This window comes from Amphibalanus amphitrite, unplaced genomic scaffold (genome assembly GCF_019059575.1).
Source record: "Amphibalanus amphitrite isolate SeventyFive unplaced genomic scaffold, NRLGWU_Aamphi_draft 002263F_arrow, whole genome shotgun sequence".
In the NCBI taxonomy this organism is placed as follows: Eukaryota; Metazoa; Arthropoda; class Thecostraca; order Balanomorpha; family Balanidae; genus Amphibalanus; species Amphibalanus amphitrite.
This window is the reverse complement of record NW_024883748.1, coordinates 29,477-45,303: the sequence shown is the minus strand read 5'-3', so window position 1 is coordinate 45,303 and position 15,827 is coordinate 29,477. Positions and strand designations below refer to the sequence as shown.

The 15,827-nt window shown below is 49.0% G+C and overlaps 1 protein-coding gene across 1 annotated transcript in view; it reads left to right on the top strand.

Moving 5' to 3' along the window:
• Positions 1-585: 585 nt before the first annotated feature.
• LOC122376729 (daf-12-interacting protein 1-like) overlaps positions 586-15,827 on the top strand; it is a 35,296-nt gene continuing 20,054 nt past the window's right edge. The window contains exons 1-4 of the mRNA XM_043356666.1: positions 586-787; positions 2,145-4,861; positions 5,021-5,473; positions 6,397-6,534. Coding sequence (XP_043212601.1) covers positions 688-787; positions 2,145-4,861; positions 5,021-5,473; positions 6,397-6,534 — 3,408 coding nt within the window. The 5' untranslated portion in view covers positions 586-687. The remainder of the gene's footprint in view (positions 788-2,144; positions 4,862-5,020; positions 5,474-6,396; positions 6,535-15,827) is intronic.

Sequence of the window (15,827 nt, the reverse complement as noted above, 5' to 3'; positions counted from 1 at the left end):
TATCAGACACGGGCACCTCGATGCGGTGGATATTTTTTCCACAAACCAAAACGTTTAGCCGTCAAAAAGCAATCGACCGAAATGGATAGATAACCCAACCGACACAAGAACAACCGAACACCCGCCGATCGAAAATATCCCTTTTCGCGTTGCGGAGCACGCGGGTCACCCTAGTTATATACTATTTGGTTGCATTTCATTGAAAGTATCCACGGCCGGCTGACGGCTGGCTGCCCACAGTTTGCCACGGCTGTGGGCGGCTCTGGCTGTGGAGCCACGGCTGCGGGGCGGCTAGGCTGTGGAAAATTGCAGCCGTGCAGAACTCTAATTTACTGTAAAAGAGTAAAAGAGTAATAATGTGCTTATTGTATATAAGCACATTATTGCTCTTTTTAGCAGAGTGAAGTCCGTAAAATGGCACCTGGCGGATATGTATCATTGCACACGTTAGCTGCCTAATGGCATTCCCACCCGTTTTTTCTTGTTTTCTACACATGGCATTGTGATGAAGTGACTGACCATACTGATGATCCGCCGCGATGTTTGTTGTGGCCTTTTGGTTTGACACGTATTTTCTGTGTTTTCAGAGTTTCCCGTTCTGGTTCATCCAGTATAGCGTGTTTGAGGCTGGCCGATGACACCGTGACTGGACCCGCGGTGACCTGACCTGACCTGTGCAGAGAAGCGATGACCTCCAACGGCGACCTGAGGTCGGGAACCCCAAACGGGGCCCTGAAGTCACCGACGGAGCAAACAAACACACTGGGACGAAGGAGGAACAAGTCCGGTGGGTAAACATCACACAGAGGAGTAACATTTGAGTCCTCTCTCTCTCTCTCTCTCTCTCTCTCTCTCTCTCTCTCTCTCTCTCTCTCTCTCTCTCTCTCTCTCTCTCTCTCTCTCTCTCTCTCTCTCTGTTCTCTCTCTCTCTCTCTCTCTCTCTCTCTCTCTCTCTCTCTCTCTCTCTCTCCCCCTCTCCCTCCTACCTCGTGCTATGCAGATATCCTCATTGCAGCATCATCTCTCGTAAAGGACACATCTCGCCACAGCACACTTGTCCCCGGGTTATCACCGAGCGTCTAAGGCCACTCCTACTCTCCACCCCGGCTTCTCTCGCCTCCCTTCCCCTCCCCTTCCCTCTCCCCTCCTTCCTTCCAGCCCTCCTGAGGTCTCCCTTCCACCCCTCCCTCCCTCTCCGGCTCCCAAGAAGGCGATCTGGACAGAGGGTATGAAAGCCGCTATAGGAATAAAACTGAGGGGAGGGAGTCGCCATAGTTGACGTTTTAGATCGCTTAGAACTATAGCAAGCGCATTGCGGTGGTGATAACAGAGGTCAGTGAGCAGATTTGGTAGTTCAGATATCGAAATGTTTGCTGCGTTATGTCTGACATTGGGATGATTTGTGTGATATCAGTTGTCTTTACGACTGTGGCTGCCTGCCGGTCACGGTCAAATGTCTGGAACATTTTGTTTGTTTTGTTGGGTTAGGCCCTTTCGGTCTGGCAAGACCATTTCAGAGCCGGGAGGATGATAGGATAAAGGGGGAGACATTGGTCTGGGCAGGCACCCTAGTGAGTCGCCGGGGCTGAGCCCGTCCAGAGGACAGGCCACCCAGCCCCAAGGCACTCACTGCACCCGGCTACGGGGTGCGCTCCCTCGGGAGCAGCGGTGCCGCTCAAAGGGAGCAGCCCGCATGAGATAAAGCTACCTATCCAGCCCGGAGGGGGGTTGCGGCGTGGAGGAGGATTTCTGTATCCTGAGGATGGAAGCACGGAAAGGTGTGAAATCTGGAGCAGATCGTTCGGGCTCCTTATATGGGTTTTATGGCTGCCTCACTAGGAACCTGATGCGCCAGCCTGCAGTGGAATTATCCATTGCTGTGCGGTTTCATGAACTGAAGATGGACCGATTCGATTTTATTTAACCAGTTTTGACCCGCTGTTGCCAGTTGATTGAACGGCTGAGTTCATCTAGGCATGATTGGAACAGCTCTGCTTCTTCTTTTCACGGAAAATGCCTGACGTTAGTGTATGTTTTGGCAGTGGCATCTTGTCTTGGTCAACCATGTGTGTTGTAAAAAAGGAATGATATCATAAAAAAACTAACGAGATCCACATAACCTAGGCAATTTCCTGTTGTTGCAGGCCCCAAGCGGGTGACTTTCAAGCTCGAGTCTGATTCTGCGCCGAGAGATGTCGCTAGTGACGGGGAGGCGGACACGGCCGACGGCATGCCATCCTGGTGGCCGAGGGCACCCTCCCCGGCCTCAACAGTGGGAAACTCGCCCTTAGCGACATCGCGACCGCCGCCGACCGTGGTCGTCTCGCCACCGACCGTGACCTTGACATCAGCTGACCCTGGTCTCTCGTCGCCGGCGCTGACAGGAGGTGCTCCTGTGGCGAAAGGGGTGTTCTACCCTAACGGTGGCACTTCTCCGCGGGTGTCGTCACCCCCACCCGAGGGCAACGGGCATCGGGAGATCGTGTCACCTCCTGCACCAATCAGCGTGCAGAGCCGGCCGGCTCCACCAATGGGAAGTCACGACCCGCGCAGGGTAACCTCGCCTCCACCAATAGCAGGCGTATATACTCGCCAGCCCACACCAGCAACAGTCATCCACCGAGGTCCAGCTCCGCCCACCACGTCCTACGTCAGCAATTTACCCACCAATCAAAACCAGTCATCACAAGAGACCGCGATGCCGGACTGGTGGCCCAAACAGCAAGTCAGTGACAGCCAACAGCATGTCAGTGACAGCCGACCGGCTGCCTCTCCTCCATTTCAGCTCTCAACGGAGAGATCTCTAGCTGCTAATCTTGCAGGCAGAGTTACCACTCCCCAGCAGAACAGACTCCAACCTGAGCCTGAGTACTACGACAACACCTCGCCGGAGTGGCAGGCGAGAAACGCGACGTCCCCCCAGTCCCTCTCCAGCCACAGTCCTGCCCCTGCCTCGTCCACGACGTCTGGCGCTGTGCAGATCCCCAGCTCGGCGCCAAAACTCCCACCTCCTCTGCCCGCGAAACCGGGGGATCGTGATCCCATGACGTCACTTCCGCAGGTGCCGAGCCGACCAGGGGACCGTCCAGCTGCTCTATACAGGTCTCTCGCAAACACCGAGCAGCAGGTCGCCAGGGTGGTATCCCAGGCGAACCAGGGCTTCTTCCAGTCGGCAAGAGATGTCGCTAGTATCGCGCCGACCCTGTCGCTACCGCCAACTGACCTGGACTTTACCCACCCCCGTGAGGAGGACTTCTGGAATATGTCGCCTCGACAGGCTCAAATGACGTCACCCGGCGGTGGTGACGTCACGAGGCGACTGGTGACGTCAGAGGCCACCCAGACAGAAGGAGACCCTCTGCTGGAATCAGACGACACTTGGAGTCGACTGCTGGAAGCTGTGGCGTCTGGAATTCCTGACGAAGAGGTAGATGGGTCTCCCGGACTGCGCAGTCGGTACGGGGACACCCTGCGCAGTCAGTACACGGACACCCTGCGCAGTCAGAACACGGACACCCTGCGCAGTCAGTACAGGGACACCCTGCGCAGTCAGTACAGGGACACCCTGCGCAGTCAGTACACTGACACCCTGCGCCGGCGGCCTGACACAGACGCTGCTGCCCAGCGGCCAATTCTTCCACAGGGAGAGTGTCAGCCTCATGAGAGGCTGGCCAGGCAGCGACAGGAGCTGGAGAGGCAGCGACAGGAGCTGGAGTATCTGGAGCAGCAGCGACGACAGCAGGCGGAAGAGGAGCAGCAACCGCGGCGGGAGCACCACGCAGTTGAACAAGAGAGAAGCGTAGATAGTTCACAACGCCAGGAACAGGTATTCTTGGGGAAGCGATATAATGAGAGGCGACTGTACGAGGAACAGCAAGTAGTTGAACAACGAGAGCACGAAAGGAGAAGATATGACCAGCAGGAATGGTTACAGAAGCAAGAGGAGGAAAGGCATTGGCATGAACAAGAACGAATAAGGCAGCAAGAAGATGAGGAAAGACAGAAGCAAGAACATCAACGACTGCTGCAAAAGCAAGAAGATGAAAGACGAAGACAACAGATAGAACGAGAAGAAGAGGAACGTAGACTTCAATATCAACAATACCTCCAGAGGCAAGAGGAAGAAAGGCGAAAAAGGGAACATGAAGCGTATCTCAAACGACAAGAAGAGGAAATTAGACGAAAACAGGAGGAAGATGAACTTAGAAAGAGAACGGAAAGGGAGGAAGAAGAGCAGAGAATGAGGAAGCAGAAAGAGGAAGAAGAACAAAGGCTGCTGAGGCAGAAAGAAGAGGAAGAGAAAGAGAGATTGGAGCAACTCCGTCGTCAACGTGAACAAGAAGAAGAGCAGCGTCAGCAAGAGCTTCAGGAGCAGCTGCAACGCGAGCTTCGCAACCAGCACCAGCAGCAGTGGCGCCAAACGCAGCAGGACCAGCAGGCGCGGCGCGAGCGCGAGCTGCGTCAACAGCAGCAGCAGCTCCAGCAGGAGCGTCAGCAGGCGCAGCAGCAGCAGCAGCAGCTGGCCGCTGACTGGAGGCGCCCCGCGGAGAACACGTCGCCGCCTGTGGCCGGTCTGCGCCGGGACGTCTCTCTGCGGGAGTCGAGCCGGTCTCTGCGGGAGTCGAGCCGGTCTCTGCGGGAGTCGAGTCGCGCGGGCGATCTGGCGCGGCGGGCGGGTCGAGTCTGGGACGAGGAGGCCGACTGGCTCCGCCGGGAGGCCGACTGGCTCCGCCGCGAGGCCGAGGAAACCGACAAACCAGGCTCCCCGCCCGTGACACAACAGAGAGGCGACAGCTACGAGCGCACCAGGGTGTACAGCGAGATGAAGACGGCAGCAGCCACTAGCAGGGGCGGAGCGCACGTACGACATAACCCTACCCATAATGAAACGTTTGCGCAGATAGATATGTCGGTGAAGCGATCAGAGAGCTCCTTGTCTGGTAGATCCGAGCCACCACTGTACCGAACCTCCCCAGCTCCGCATTCTAACGATACTAGCAGAGCTTTCGACTCCCGCCAGGGAAGCGGGCAGAGGCGGGCCTCGTTCCAGCAGAGTTTCATGTCTCCGCCGCCAGGGGGCTACCTTCCTCCGTCGTCGCCCTCCAAATCGGACCCGGGCTGGTGTCGCGGCGAGGATAACGACTCGGGCCGCGAGGATAACGACTCGGGCCGCAGTTCACCGAACCCTCTAGACGACGAACTCGAGATCTGCCTGAAATCCGTCGAGGAAGCCATGGCTTCCCTGCAGAACTCTGTCCAAAAGAGTACCGCGCGCCCGGAAACAAGTAGCGCCACGCAGCGGCCGGAGCTGAACCGGAGTTTCGAGGTGTCGCCGGCAGGTGGCGGTTCTAGCGGCGACTGGCGCCGTCGCAGCTGTGATGGCGCGGAACTGGAGACGTTCGGCAGGAGCAGGAGCAGGAGCTTGGACAGAGCGGAGGAGCGGGACAGAGCGGAGGGCGCTCAGGGAGCCCAGGTAAGCAGCGAGGACTCAGCTAATCATCTAGCACCACTGCCTTTATGTCCTGCTAAAATGGCACCCGCCAACCTGCTTCTTAGCCTTCAAACTGGGTGCTTGCTTTTCTACGGCTTCATTGTGCTGCTTATAAATTTATGATTACTTGGGGCAAAGCAGAGCATACTGAGTTTTAGATTGATAATGCTTTTGCAAAAAGATAAGATTGTTACAAATTACAATATCATTTGATTAAACAAATAAAAAGTCGTTTTTTTATCTTGTTATGAGCATATCGTCGTTAACTCGCATTAAATACGGAGATTATATTCTTTTGTATTACCTACTTATAGATAGCAGTTGACCACTCAACATTTCAATAATCATGAAAAATGACTTCTCGCAAAACCAAATTGTCACGTCGGTAACAATAGCCCTATCCACCTGAATAACGCAGTGCTGAAGAGAACGTTAAAAAAGCTGCACGACATCGGCCAACAAAATTGTTGTAGGCCGTAATTGGTTTTAATCTGGTCAGCTCCGGCACCTTCTCTGGCCGAACTACGGGCATGGTCCAGATATCGACTGCCAGAACACGAGATCCCAGATTGCACCACAGCCGGAGTTAGGTATGTCGCATCAGCCGTGCCGTACCTCAACCATACTTCAGCCACAGTAGGCCAGAGCAGCGACAAGGCAGCCGGACCTGGCCGTAGCACGCTGTGGCAGGGAGCCGGACTTTAGCCAGACTTGGCGGTCCGAAACCATACCTACCAACCACACCAACCAAATTTATGGGTAGGATTGTGCTGCTACAATGTGCATGTCTTTGAGCTCTGCCCTTGTGATTTTCAACTGCCTCAAGTTGGTCAAGTAGCCTTGTATTCGAACCAAAATTGGGACAAAACCCCAATCCATAATAACGATTGGCCATCCGGTTTTAGGAACTGCGGCCCTATGGAGTGCTGCGACCGCTGCAGCACGACGCCCGCCATCTATGGACGGCGGCGGAAAACACTAGTTCTAACTGGACCCGCTTGGTGATCGGCGACTGGCTTCTGGGTGCGCCCGATAACAGACATGTAAGCCGACCTATCCACTCCTGTGCCCTCTCTCTCTCTCTCTCTCTCTCTCTCTCTCTCTCTCTCTCTCTCCTCTCTCTCTCTCTCTCTCTCTCTCTCTCTCTCTCTCTCTCTCTCTCTCTCTCTCTCTCTCTCTCTCTCTCTCTCTCTCTCTCTCTCTCTCTCTCTCTCTCTCTCTCTCTCTCTCTCTCTCTCTCTCTCTCTCTCTCTCTCTCTCTCTCTCTCTCTTTCTCTCAGTTTTCTTCACACCCGTTATTCACACTTTGCAATAGGTATGAAAGGAACGAACATTTTAAATGATTTGGTAGCATTTAAATTTGAGAAATCTATTATTTTTTCTATAAAAACATGAATATTTTCTCGGGAAGACGTGATGGTTTTCCAATTTGCATAACCTTGTTGCTTGCGCATTCTTTCTATGTTTCACCATATCACTTGCTCTTATTACCAAAGCCAAGCGATTATTTTGCATGCTTTCTTCCCTCCTGTCTAGAACAATATGGGAGTCTTTGAGCCACTTCTCGGCGGCAGCACACCTACTAACTAACTAACACCAAATCCGCGCCTAATCCTGAATCGATTCGGGTGTCTCAAATGTGGTAGATGATTTTGATTTTTTTTTTCTTTTTTAACAAACCAAGATGCTTTATCAAAACTAGAGTTAACCCGTGCCCCGTCGGGGAGGAGCCGAAACGGCCTCCCTCCCTGTCCTTTTCCGTCGATATCTCCTAAAGGGCTGCAGATATCGCCACCAAACTTTCAGGGCCCCTCCGGGCTTCAATTTTACACATTGTGATTAAAACTTGTTCCAGAGGCTATGATAGGTCGGCCACAAATGACGTCAGAATGACGTCATGTTCTGCCATTTTTGACCGAAAAAGAGCTTCGCGAAGAGAGCTGTCAGGCCTAACAGCTTTGAAGATACAAAAAATGACCCGTAAATAAATGATGTAGAATTAACAGGGCTACAAAACTGTTTTCTCTTATTTTTGAAATTCTTGAGTTTTGACCCCTAAAAAATAAAAAAAAGTATTTTGTTTATATTTTGCCCAAAAAAACCCATAAAGTTTTTTTTTGAGTTTCGTAAAAAAACGGAATATATATGATAGTACCTACCGTATTCTATCTACATACAAAATTTGAGATCGACATCTCTTTTTTGGCCACGTTATAGCGAAGAAAACTGTTCAAAAATGATGACGTAAAATTTCAAACTCATTTTTTGGCAATTCTATACCACGTACGGCAAAAAAAGACCGCCATTGGACTCCCCGTGACGAGCTGCATCGAATCGATACCCATTTTATGCAAAACTATCAACTTTGAAATTCGACCTAATTTGACCTGACCTTGACCTGACCTTCACCAAAACGTAACTTAAGCTGGCCCCAAAGGCTGCCTGACCCACATAATCGCATTTGGCATGTAAAATGGACCATAAAACATGTATCACACGACACTTTCATATTGTGACCCCAGTGACCTGACATCTGTGACCTGACCTGGTATCAGTGACCTCAGATAGCGAAGTATGTGTTTGACGAACAATGTATCATCGATGGTTTTCAATAACTTAACCCGCGCACCGACGGGGGTCTGCGCCAACTTCGCACCGACGCGACGGGGGGGGGGGGGCGGATGACCGCCCCCCCTGAGATCTCGAGAACGAAGCAAGATAGCGACAAGCGGTAAACGGCATCGGATACGCACGGACAAGGTCTACAATTTTTACAAAGGTCATTTTCAGGTCAGGTCAAAGATGACGTCACAGGGGTCGAAAAAGTCAAAATGGCGGCGCTAGATATGGAGAGAGTTTTTCTCGAATAACTTTCGAATTAGTCAAGATAGGAACAAACTAAGGGCATCATCGTGATCCTCTCGTCAATCCGCATCGAATGATATAGGGGAGAGTGGGGTAAGATGCCCAGGGTGGGAAAGACGCCCCACCCCCTCTAGCAACGAAACAAAGAATCGAACCCGGAAATTAATGTTCTTAGCGTAAAGCGGAAGCCTGCCTTGTTAACACGCGCAGTGGAAGGGGGGGGGGGGCGGATTTCGCCCACCCCTCCTGTTTTTCGCCAATAACTCGCGCCGCAAGCATAATATCAATGTGAAATTTCGGCTACCTGTCCAGAATTTAACTACGGATCTTCTCGTGCAAGAAGTAAGAAAATCGGTTCACAACTTTTCTAGTAATAGCGGTGTAAAGTCAAACATCCTGCCGCCGCGGCGGCGCGGCGGCGCGGCGGCCGGCGTTAACTAGCCGTTACGCGCCGCCTGAATTGTAGACTGTGCCGGGGCGGGACGGTTCCGTCTTTACATCGCGCTCCTTACCGCTGATTATATTAGATTCGCGTCAAATTCGGTGAGAAGACTGATAAATGTACAGGCAATCATATGGTCAAAGAATTTTGAAAATCAGCCGGTAACAACTTGAGTTATGAGTGTGTAAACACAAAATTGTGATTGCCGCGTTTCCCGCGTCGGCCGATGCCGCTTCAGCCGGCGACATCTTACCCTTCGCAGGTTTCTAACTGCCATATTTATTGTTGGATTATCTATAAATTCACTATACATACTCACAAATGTTTGCTCTTTCGTATAGTGAAAGATTTTAAAAAATCGGCCGGTAACTTTTTGAGTTATCGGCGTGTAAACGCAAAAAAGTCGCTAATATGGCAGATTTGACCACATCTGACCTCATTTGACCTTGAAGATATTGATCTAGGGTCATGAAATTCACACACAACAGAGTTCCCCATGGCCCCCACCTACCCTCCAAATTTCGTCTTTCTAGCTCCAGTGGGAGCTGAGATCTTAGGGGGGGCGACATCCGCCCCCCCCTTCCACTGGGCGTAGTACTCGCAACCCTTCCACTGCGCGTGTTAACTGCACAAAAATTTGCGAAGCTCAGTTGGGCAACGGCTGGATGGTGAATGCATGTTTTTTATTTGCTGCTTTGAAAAATATTTTGGTGTCCAAACAATTTAAATATCAAAGAGGGTAGATAATTTTTGCGTCCCTTGCTATAGTCGTGATACATTAAAACCCTCGCACGACCAGGCCATTTCTCATAACACGAACGACCAGGGGGGGGGGGTTGTTACGACCCCCCCCTGGCGTTTCGAAACGGAAGGTCGTAGAGCTTAGCGGAAAAAACCAACGGATTGCTCTCAACGAGATCTCGCGATTGGTGGTATATTTTTTGGTCCTAGGTCAACATTTGACCTACTTTTGACCGGTCAAAGGTCAAATTTTCGGAAAAATATACTTTTTTCAACTTTCGGCGGCGATTGCAGCAAAACGGTTGGAGATATCGACTTGAAACCTTCACTATCGTGTTCCTTGATCAATTCTCTATCGTTTGGTATGTATTTCGTTTCCCTAGCTCTAAAAATGGCGCGTTGGGAGCGCCGGAAGTCGGCAAGGTCACAGTCGGCGGCAGAAATTCGAAAAATCAAAATTTAATTTTTTGAAATCTGATTGTATTTTTGGATTTGGGAGGTCCATTTGCTCCCTATAGAAGCTAATATTGCTGCATATTCCCATTGAGGTGACAAGAATTAGCAAAATAGTGGTTCGGGCGCTTTTCAAAAATAGTACCGGACGCTGTTCCTCTTGTGACGTCATATCTCCGTGACCTGACCTGACCCGGTCAAATTTCTTATACCATATGATAGCCAATACTTGCCCCAACATGCATGGGAAGTTTCATCACGATCCATCAACCGATGTCCGTACCACCGGCAGGAAACCTCGGGCGTTGGCACTCAGTTTGTGAAAATCCGGCCGGAGGCTGTACCTCTTCTGACGTCATAACTCCGTGACCTGACATGACCCGATCAATTTTTTTTCGGCAAAAGATGCGCAAAGGTTGCCCCAGAGGGTATTGAAAATTTCAGCCCGCTACGACAAGCCGTTTAGCGTGCACTTCGAAAAAACCTCAGGGGGGGGGGTGATACAACCCCCCCCCCCCCTAGGCGTTCTAGGGTTAACATGCGTGTACTGTGTCCCAAGCAGTTTGTTTCAGGGTGTAGTTTTATGGCTACCCAATTGTACTGATTTAATGTTACTTCGGTACCTTGGGGTAAGATGCCCCCTGTCCTGATGGGGAAAGACGCCCCCCTAAATCCGTAGGCTGTCCTTCAAGCAGCCCGTCAAATCATTTATTACATGCTTGTGATGAGAGACAAAAGCCGATCTGGGACTATTGAGAGTCCAGTACGGTCGGGTGCTCCCCATGCCGGTCTCTCTTGCGGTCTCTCGGCCAACACAGCGACTTTTTGGGCGGCATCTGACTCTGAGAGCCCTCACGACGGCCTCTGTGGGCCCCATTATTGGCTCCAGGGCCCCTCACGACATCCTTTGAGGGCTCCCACGTTGGCTTCACGGACCGCGCTGGCATCTGAGGTCATCACGATGGGATCGAGGGCCCTCAAGCATCATGAAGACCTATAAGGGCCCCACAGTGGTCTCCGAACGCCACCACGGAGGCTTGTTTGGCCGCGCTGGACTATGATAACCCTAACGATGACCACTGAAGCCCCTTACGACCACTTTTGAGGGCCCTTACGATGACGTTTGGTGTCTACTGCAGGCTCGAAGGGACTACTGATTCGTTCAGGCGATTCACGTGCCCATTTATGTCACTTTTTAGTGCAGGGGCATCTTACCCAACGCCAGGGGGCGTCTTTCCCACCCTGTGGGGTAAGACGCCCCCTTTCACATCTTCAGGAAAATGCTTAATAGCAAAAACAGTTATCATATTTCAGGCACAAAAGTGTGATATTTTTTTGAGAAAAATGATGTCGGCTTCCGTTGAAACTCCAAGTTTTTGCTTTCCAATCGTCATTTTCGAATAATATATGACATAGTAAAACCCTGGGCATCTTTCCCCACTCTCCCCTATATGTTGACTTCGAAAGGTCAAGGTCAAAGGTTGACCTCAGGTCACGTGACCTCGAGGTCATCATGTATACCTATCATTCGATGCGTCTTGACGAGCTGAACACAATGAGACCATCCGCGCGGCTGTATCTTGTTCCTGTACGGAGTTATTGGGAAAAACCGCTGGTGACCTTTGATGACGTCACATGACCTTACAGCTGCCCAACAGCAAAACAGACCTCAAGGCAGTGAAGGTCGATCGTATATGAAGTCATGTATGGTATATGGGGCCATTCCGACCCGTTTTAGGGGTAAAAACAGGGAGTTGATTTTTCCCCCAATGACTTATAATGGGGAGGTCGCGAAATTGACCTGACCTTAGGTCACCGACATCAAAATTCCGAGATAAGCAAATTGTAGCTACAAATGACCTAATAACATCTTGCGACTTTCAAAGGCCTCCGACATCTACTGTAGCTCTGGCACGGTGACAAAGTTGCAAAAAAGTGACTTGAGGTTGGGTCATTCAAAGTGACCTGGTGACCTGACCTTTAAAGTTAAAAGGTTCAAACTTGCACACCATGTGTAAACTTGATGAGAGAATAGTCATACAAAATTTTGCGGCGCTACGCGCCGCGGTTTTCCCGCTATCCGCGAAAAACCTCAGGGGGGCGGATATCCGCCCCGCCCCGTCGGTGCGCGGGTTAACCAATTTACTCGATTTCACAGCACATTTCTTGAAATGTCTGTGAACAGTGAGAATCCGACCTTTGACCTGACCTGTTACGTCATCGGTTTGGCCTAGGTTAACCCGCGCGGGGCTGGGGTCTCCAGCCGAACGCGCGGGGCTGGGGGGGGTAAATTTTACCCCCCCTGTTATCTCCCGAACTAATGGTCCGATTTGGAAAATTCAAACGCCAATCGAAAGCTCTCATCACGAACTACTAAAAACATGTACTTAATTTAAAGTTTGAGGTCAAGGTCAAGGTCAGGTCAAGGGTACAAATTGCAAGTTTCTACAGTATCGGCCTTGCACCGTAGTTGCCGAAGAATGGAGTCATGGACTGAGACTGATCGCCCAAAACGTGTTCTTCGGCTACCAAGACAATATTCGTTGCATACAATATCATTCAGAGGTCAAGGTCAAGGTCAGGTCAGGTCAGGTCAGGTCACCAAAAAACAAAATATAGAAAAGGGCATGTGCGACACATGTTTTATGGGTCATTTTACTCATAGAATTCAATAGGCACACTCAATAAGTGATATGGACCACCTCTGGATGAATTTCAGGTCGAGGTCAGGTCAAGGTCAGGTCAAGTGAGGTCAAATTTTGAAGTTGGTTGTTAAGGCCTAAAAAGGTGTCTGTCTGATGCAGTTTTTCACGGCGAATCGAATGGTGCTATTTTTGTTTCCGTACGAGGTCTAGAACTTCCAAAAAAGTCATTTTTCAAAAATTTTGTGTGTCGTGACGTCATAAAATTTTGAATAACTCCCACATTTTTGAACCGATTTTTCTAAAATTTTGTATGTAGGTGCACATAGACCACTTCTCTGACATATATTCCGTTTTTTTTGATAGACTCAAAATTTTGGATTTTATAATGATTTTGCCAAAAAAGTCAGTTTTTTGAAAAAATTTAGGCCAAAATCCAAAATTTTCAAAAAACCGAGATAGCCATTTGATAGACAAAGTAAAATTACGTATAACCTTTTTTGTTACGTCTTGATTCCTTTAAAAATGAAGATGTTAGCGGCGTTTGAACTTTTGCCGTTTTTGAGGCGAAAATGGCGAACATGACGTCACTAAAACGTCAATTTCTCAAAAATTTTCCGACGGATTTCTCTCAAATTTTCAGGGAACGTGTCAAATTGATGTAAGAAAAGGTACTGAAAGTTTGGCGGCGCTGCGCGCCGCCGTTTTTGAGATATCGCAAAAATTCGCGAGGGGGGGTAAAATTTACCCCCCCCCAGCCCCGCGCGGGTTAAAGGGAGATAATGACCTTTTTCCACAAAATCTGAGTTAGGACCATTTTCTGACAAAACACAACAAGTTATAATGTAAATTAAAACCATTTTGCTCAATTCGGTACCTTGCCGCAAATATCTCAACTTGAAGTCACGTTAGCGGGGAGCGCTGAAAATGACCGTTGAATAAGTACTTACATCACTTTTTGGTACTTGCATGTAATTTTGTAAAATGAGCGTATTCCTTACATTTGATTTTCATCACATCTAGTTAGTTAATGGTCGTCTATAGTGCCTTCAAAAGATATTCATGGTTTGGGGGTGGTTTATGTCTAAATTTACGCAACTATTTTTCCTGTTCATCATCTGACGCCATATGCTGCTATTTTAGTAGCAACGACTCAATTTTGAATCGGTCCCGCCGACTGCACAAAAAAAAGAAGATAGATACAACACTTTTGCGGCATCACTGAAAAACTTATGCAGTACTGTTATCAAAATTCTCATAACACCGTTCGACAAACCTGAAGTCTTTTTGAAATAAATATGCTTGTATTTTTCGCTTCAGGCTCTGACGCCAAAATAATGAATTTCGTAGTCGCAATCACAAGATTTGGCTGCGTTTCTGGCGCATGCCGTTCATTTGTGGCGCAAAATAATAGTTGGAAACAAAGAAGAGTAGGCACTATGTACCCCCGAATTTGAATCTAATTAATTCTAAACCGAATTAACTCTAATTCAAATTAGAATCCTTACAACCAAGCAACGACAAGGCGATAACATAAACAAAAACCCAAGCGTCGCTGTTTGAAACAAAAGCGCCATATACTGCGACTTTTTTATAGAGAAGGACAACGCATTTGGGTGCAGGTGTTACAAGTACTGCAAGTACTGCTTCTTTTTTTGCAAAAATAAAGACCTTTTTCACATACGAAAATGTGCTAGGAAATTTTCATATTTTATAGAAACTACAGTAGAAATAGTATAGATGTCGAGTAATTTTTATTTAACCCGCGCCCCGTAGGGCTACCGGCGGACCCTACCACCCGTAAGGGGGGGGGGGGGCCGTTTCGGCTCCCCCCCTAAGATCTCCGAAAGTTACCGGCCGATTTTCAAAATTCAAACGGCGTTCGATAGCCCCACCCGGGAACTACCTTGTGACCAAATTTCATTGACCTAGGTCAAACCGATGACGTCACAGGTCAGGTCAAAGGTCAGATTTTCACCGTTCACAGGCAATTCAAGAAATGTGCTGTGAAAGCGAGTAAATTGGTAATTTATTGAAAACCATCGATGGTACGTTGTTCGTCAAACACATACTTTGCTATCTGAGGTCACTGATACCAGGTCAGGTCACAGCGAGGTCAGGTCACCGGGGGTCACAATATGAATGTGTCGTGTGATACATGTTTTATGGTCCATTTTACATGACAAATGCGATTATGTGGGTTAGGCAGCCTTTGGGGCCAGCCTAGGTCACGTTTTGGTGAAGGTCAAGGTCAGGTCAAATTAGGTCAAATTTCAAAGTTGATATTTTTGCATAAAATGGGTATCGATTCGATGCAGCTCGTCACGGGGAGTCTAATGGTGGTCTTCGTTCTGCTCTACGAGTTCTAGAATTGCCAAAAATTGAGTTTGAAAATTTGAAGTCATCATTTTTGAACAGTTTTTTTCGCTATAACTTGGCCAAAAAACGAGGTATCGATCTGAAATTTGGTATGTGGATAGAAGACGGTAGGCGCTATCACATATATTCCGGTTTTTTTCGAAACTCAAAAAACTTTTTGGATTTTTTGGCGAATATATCCAAAAAAAAATGCTTTTTTGATTTTTGGGGGTCAAAACTCAAAAATTTCAAAAATTCGAGATAGCAGTTTTGTAGCCCTGTCAATTCTACACCTTTTATGCCTTGATCATTTTTCTGTATCTTCAAAGCTGTAGTCCTGACAGGTCTTCTCGCGAAGGTCTTTTTTCGGTCGAAAATGACAGAACATGACGTCACTCTGACGTCATTTGTGGCCAACCTATCATAGCCTCTGGTAAAATTTTTGGTCACAATGTGTAAAATTATGCCCGGAGGGGTCCTGAAAGTTTGGTGGCGATATCTCCAGCCGTTTAGGAGATATCGACCGAAAAGGACAGGGGGGGGGGGGGCGTTTCGGCCCCCCCTACGGGGCGCGGGTTAAGAAAAAAGAAAGCTCATTATCTCCCTTTAATGAAATTTGGTCACAAGATAGTTTACCGGTGGCGCTATCGAACGCCGTTTGAATTTTGAAAATCGGCCTGTAAATTTAGACGAAACACCCCCTCCCCCTACGGGTGGTAGGACCCTCCGATAGCCCTACGGGGCGCGGGTTAACAAATAAACAATGGTTGTTTCGTTTGATACGGGGGCGGGACCCACCTACCTATCGGCCGCTTTACATGGTCAATGATTTTGT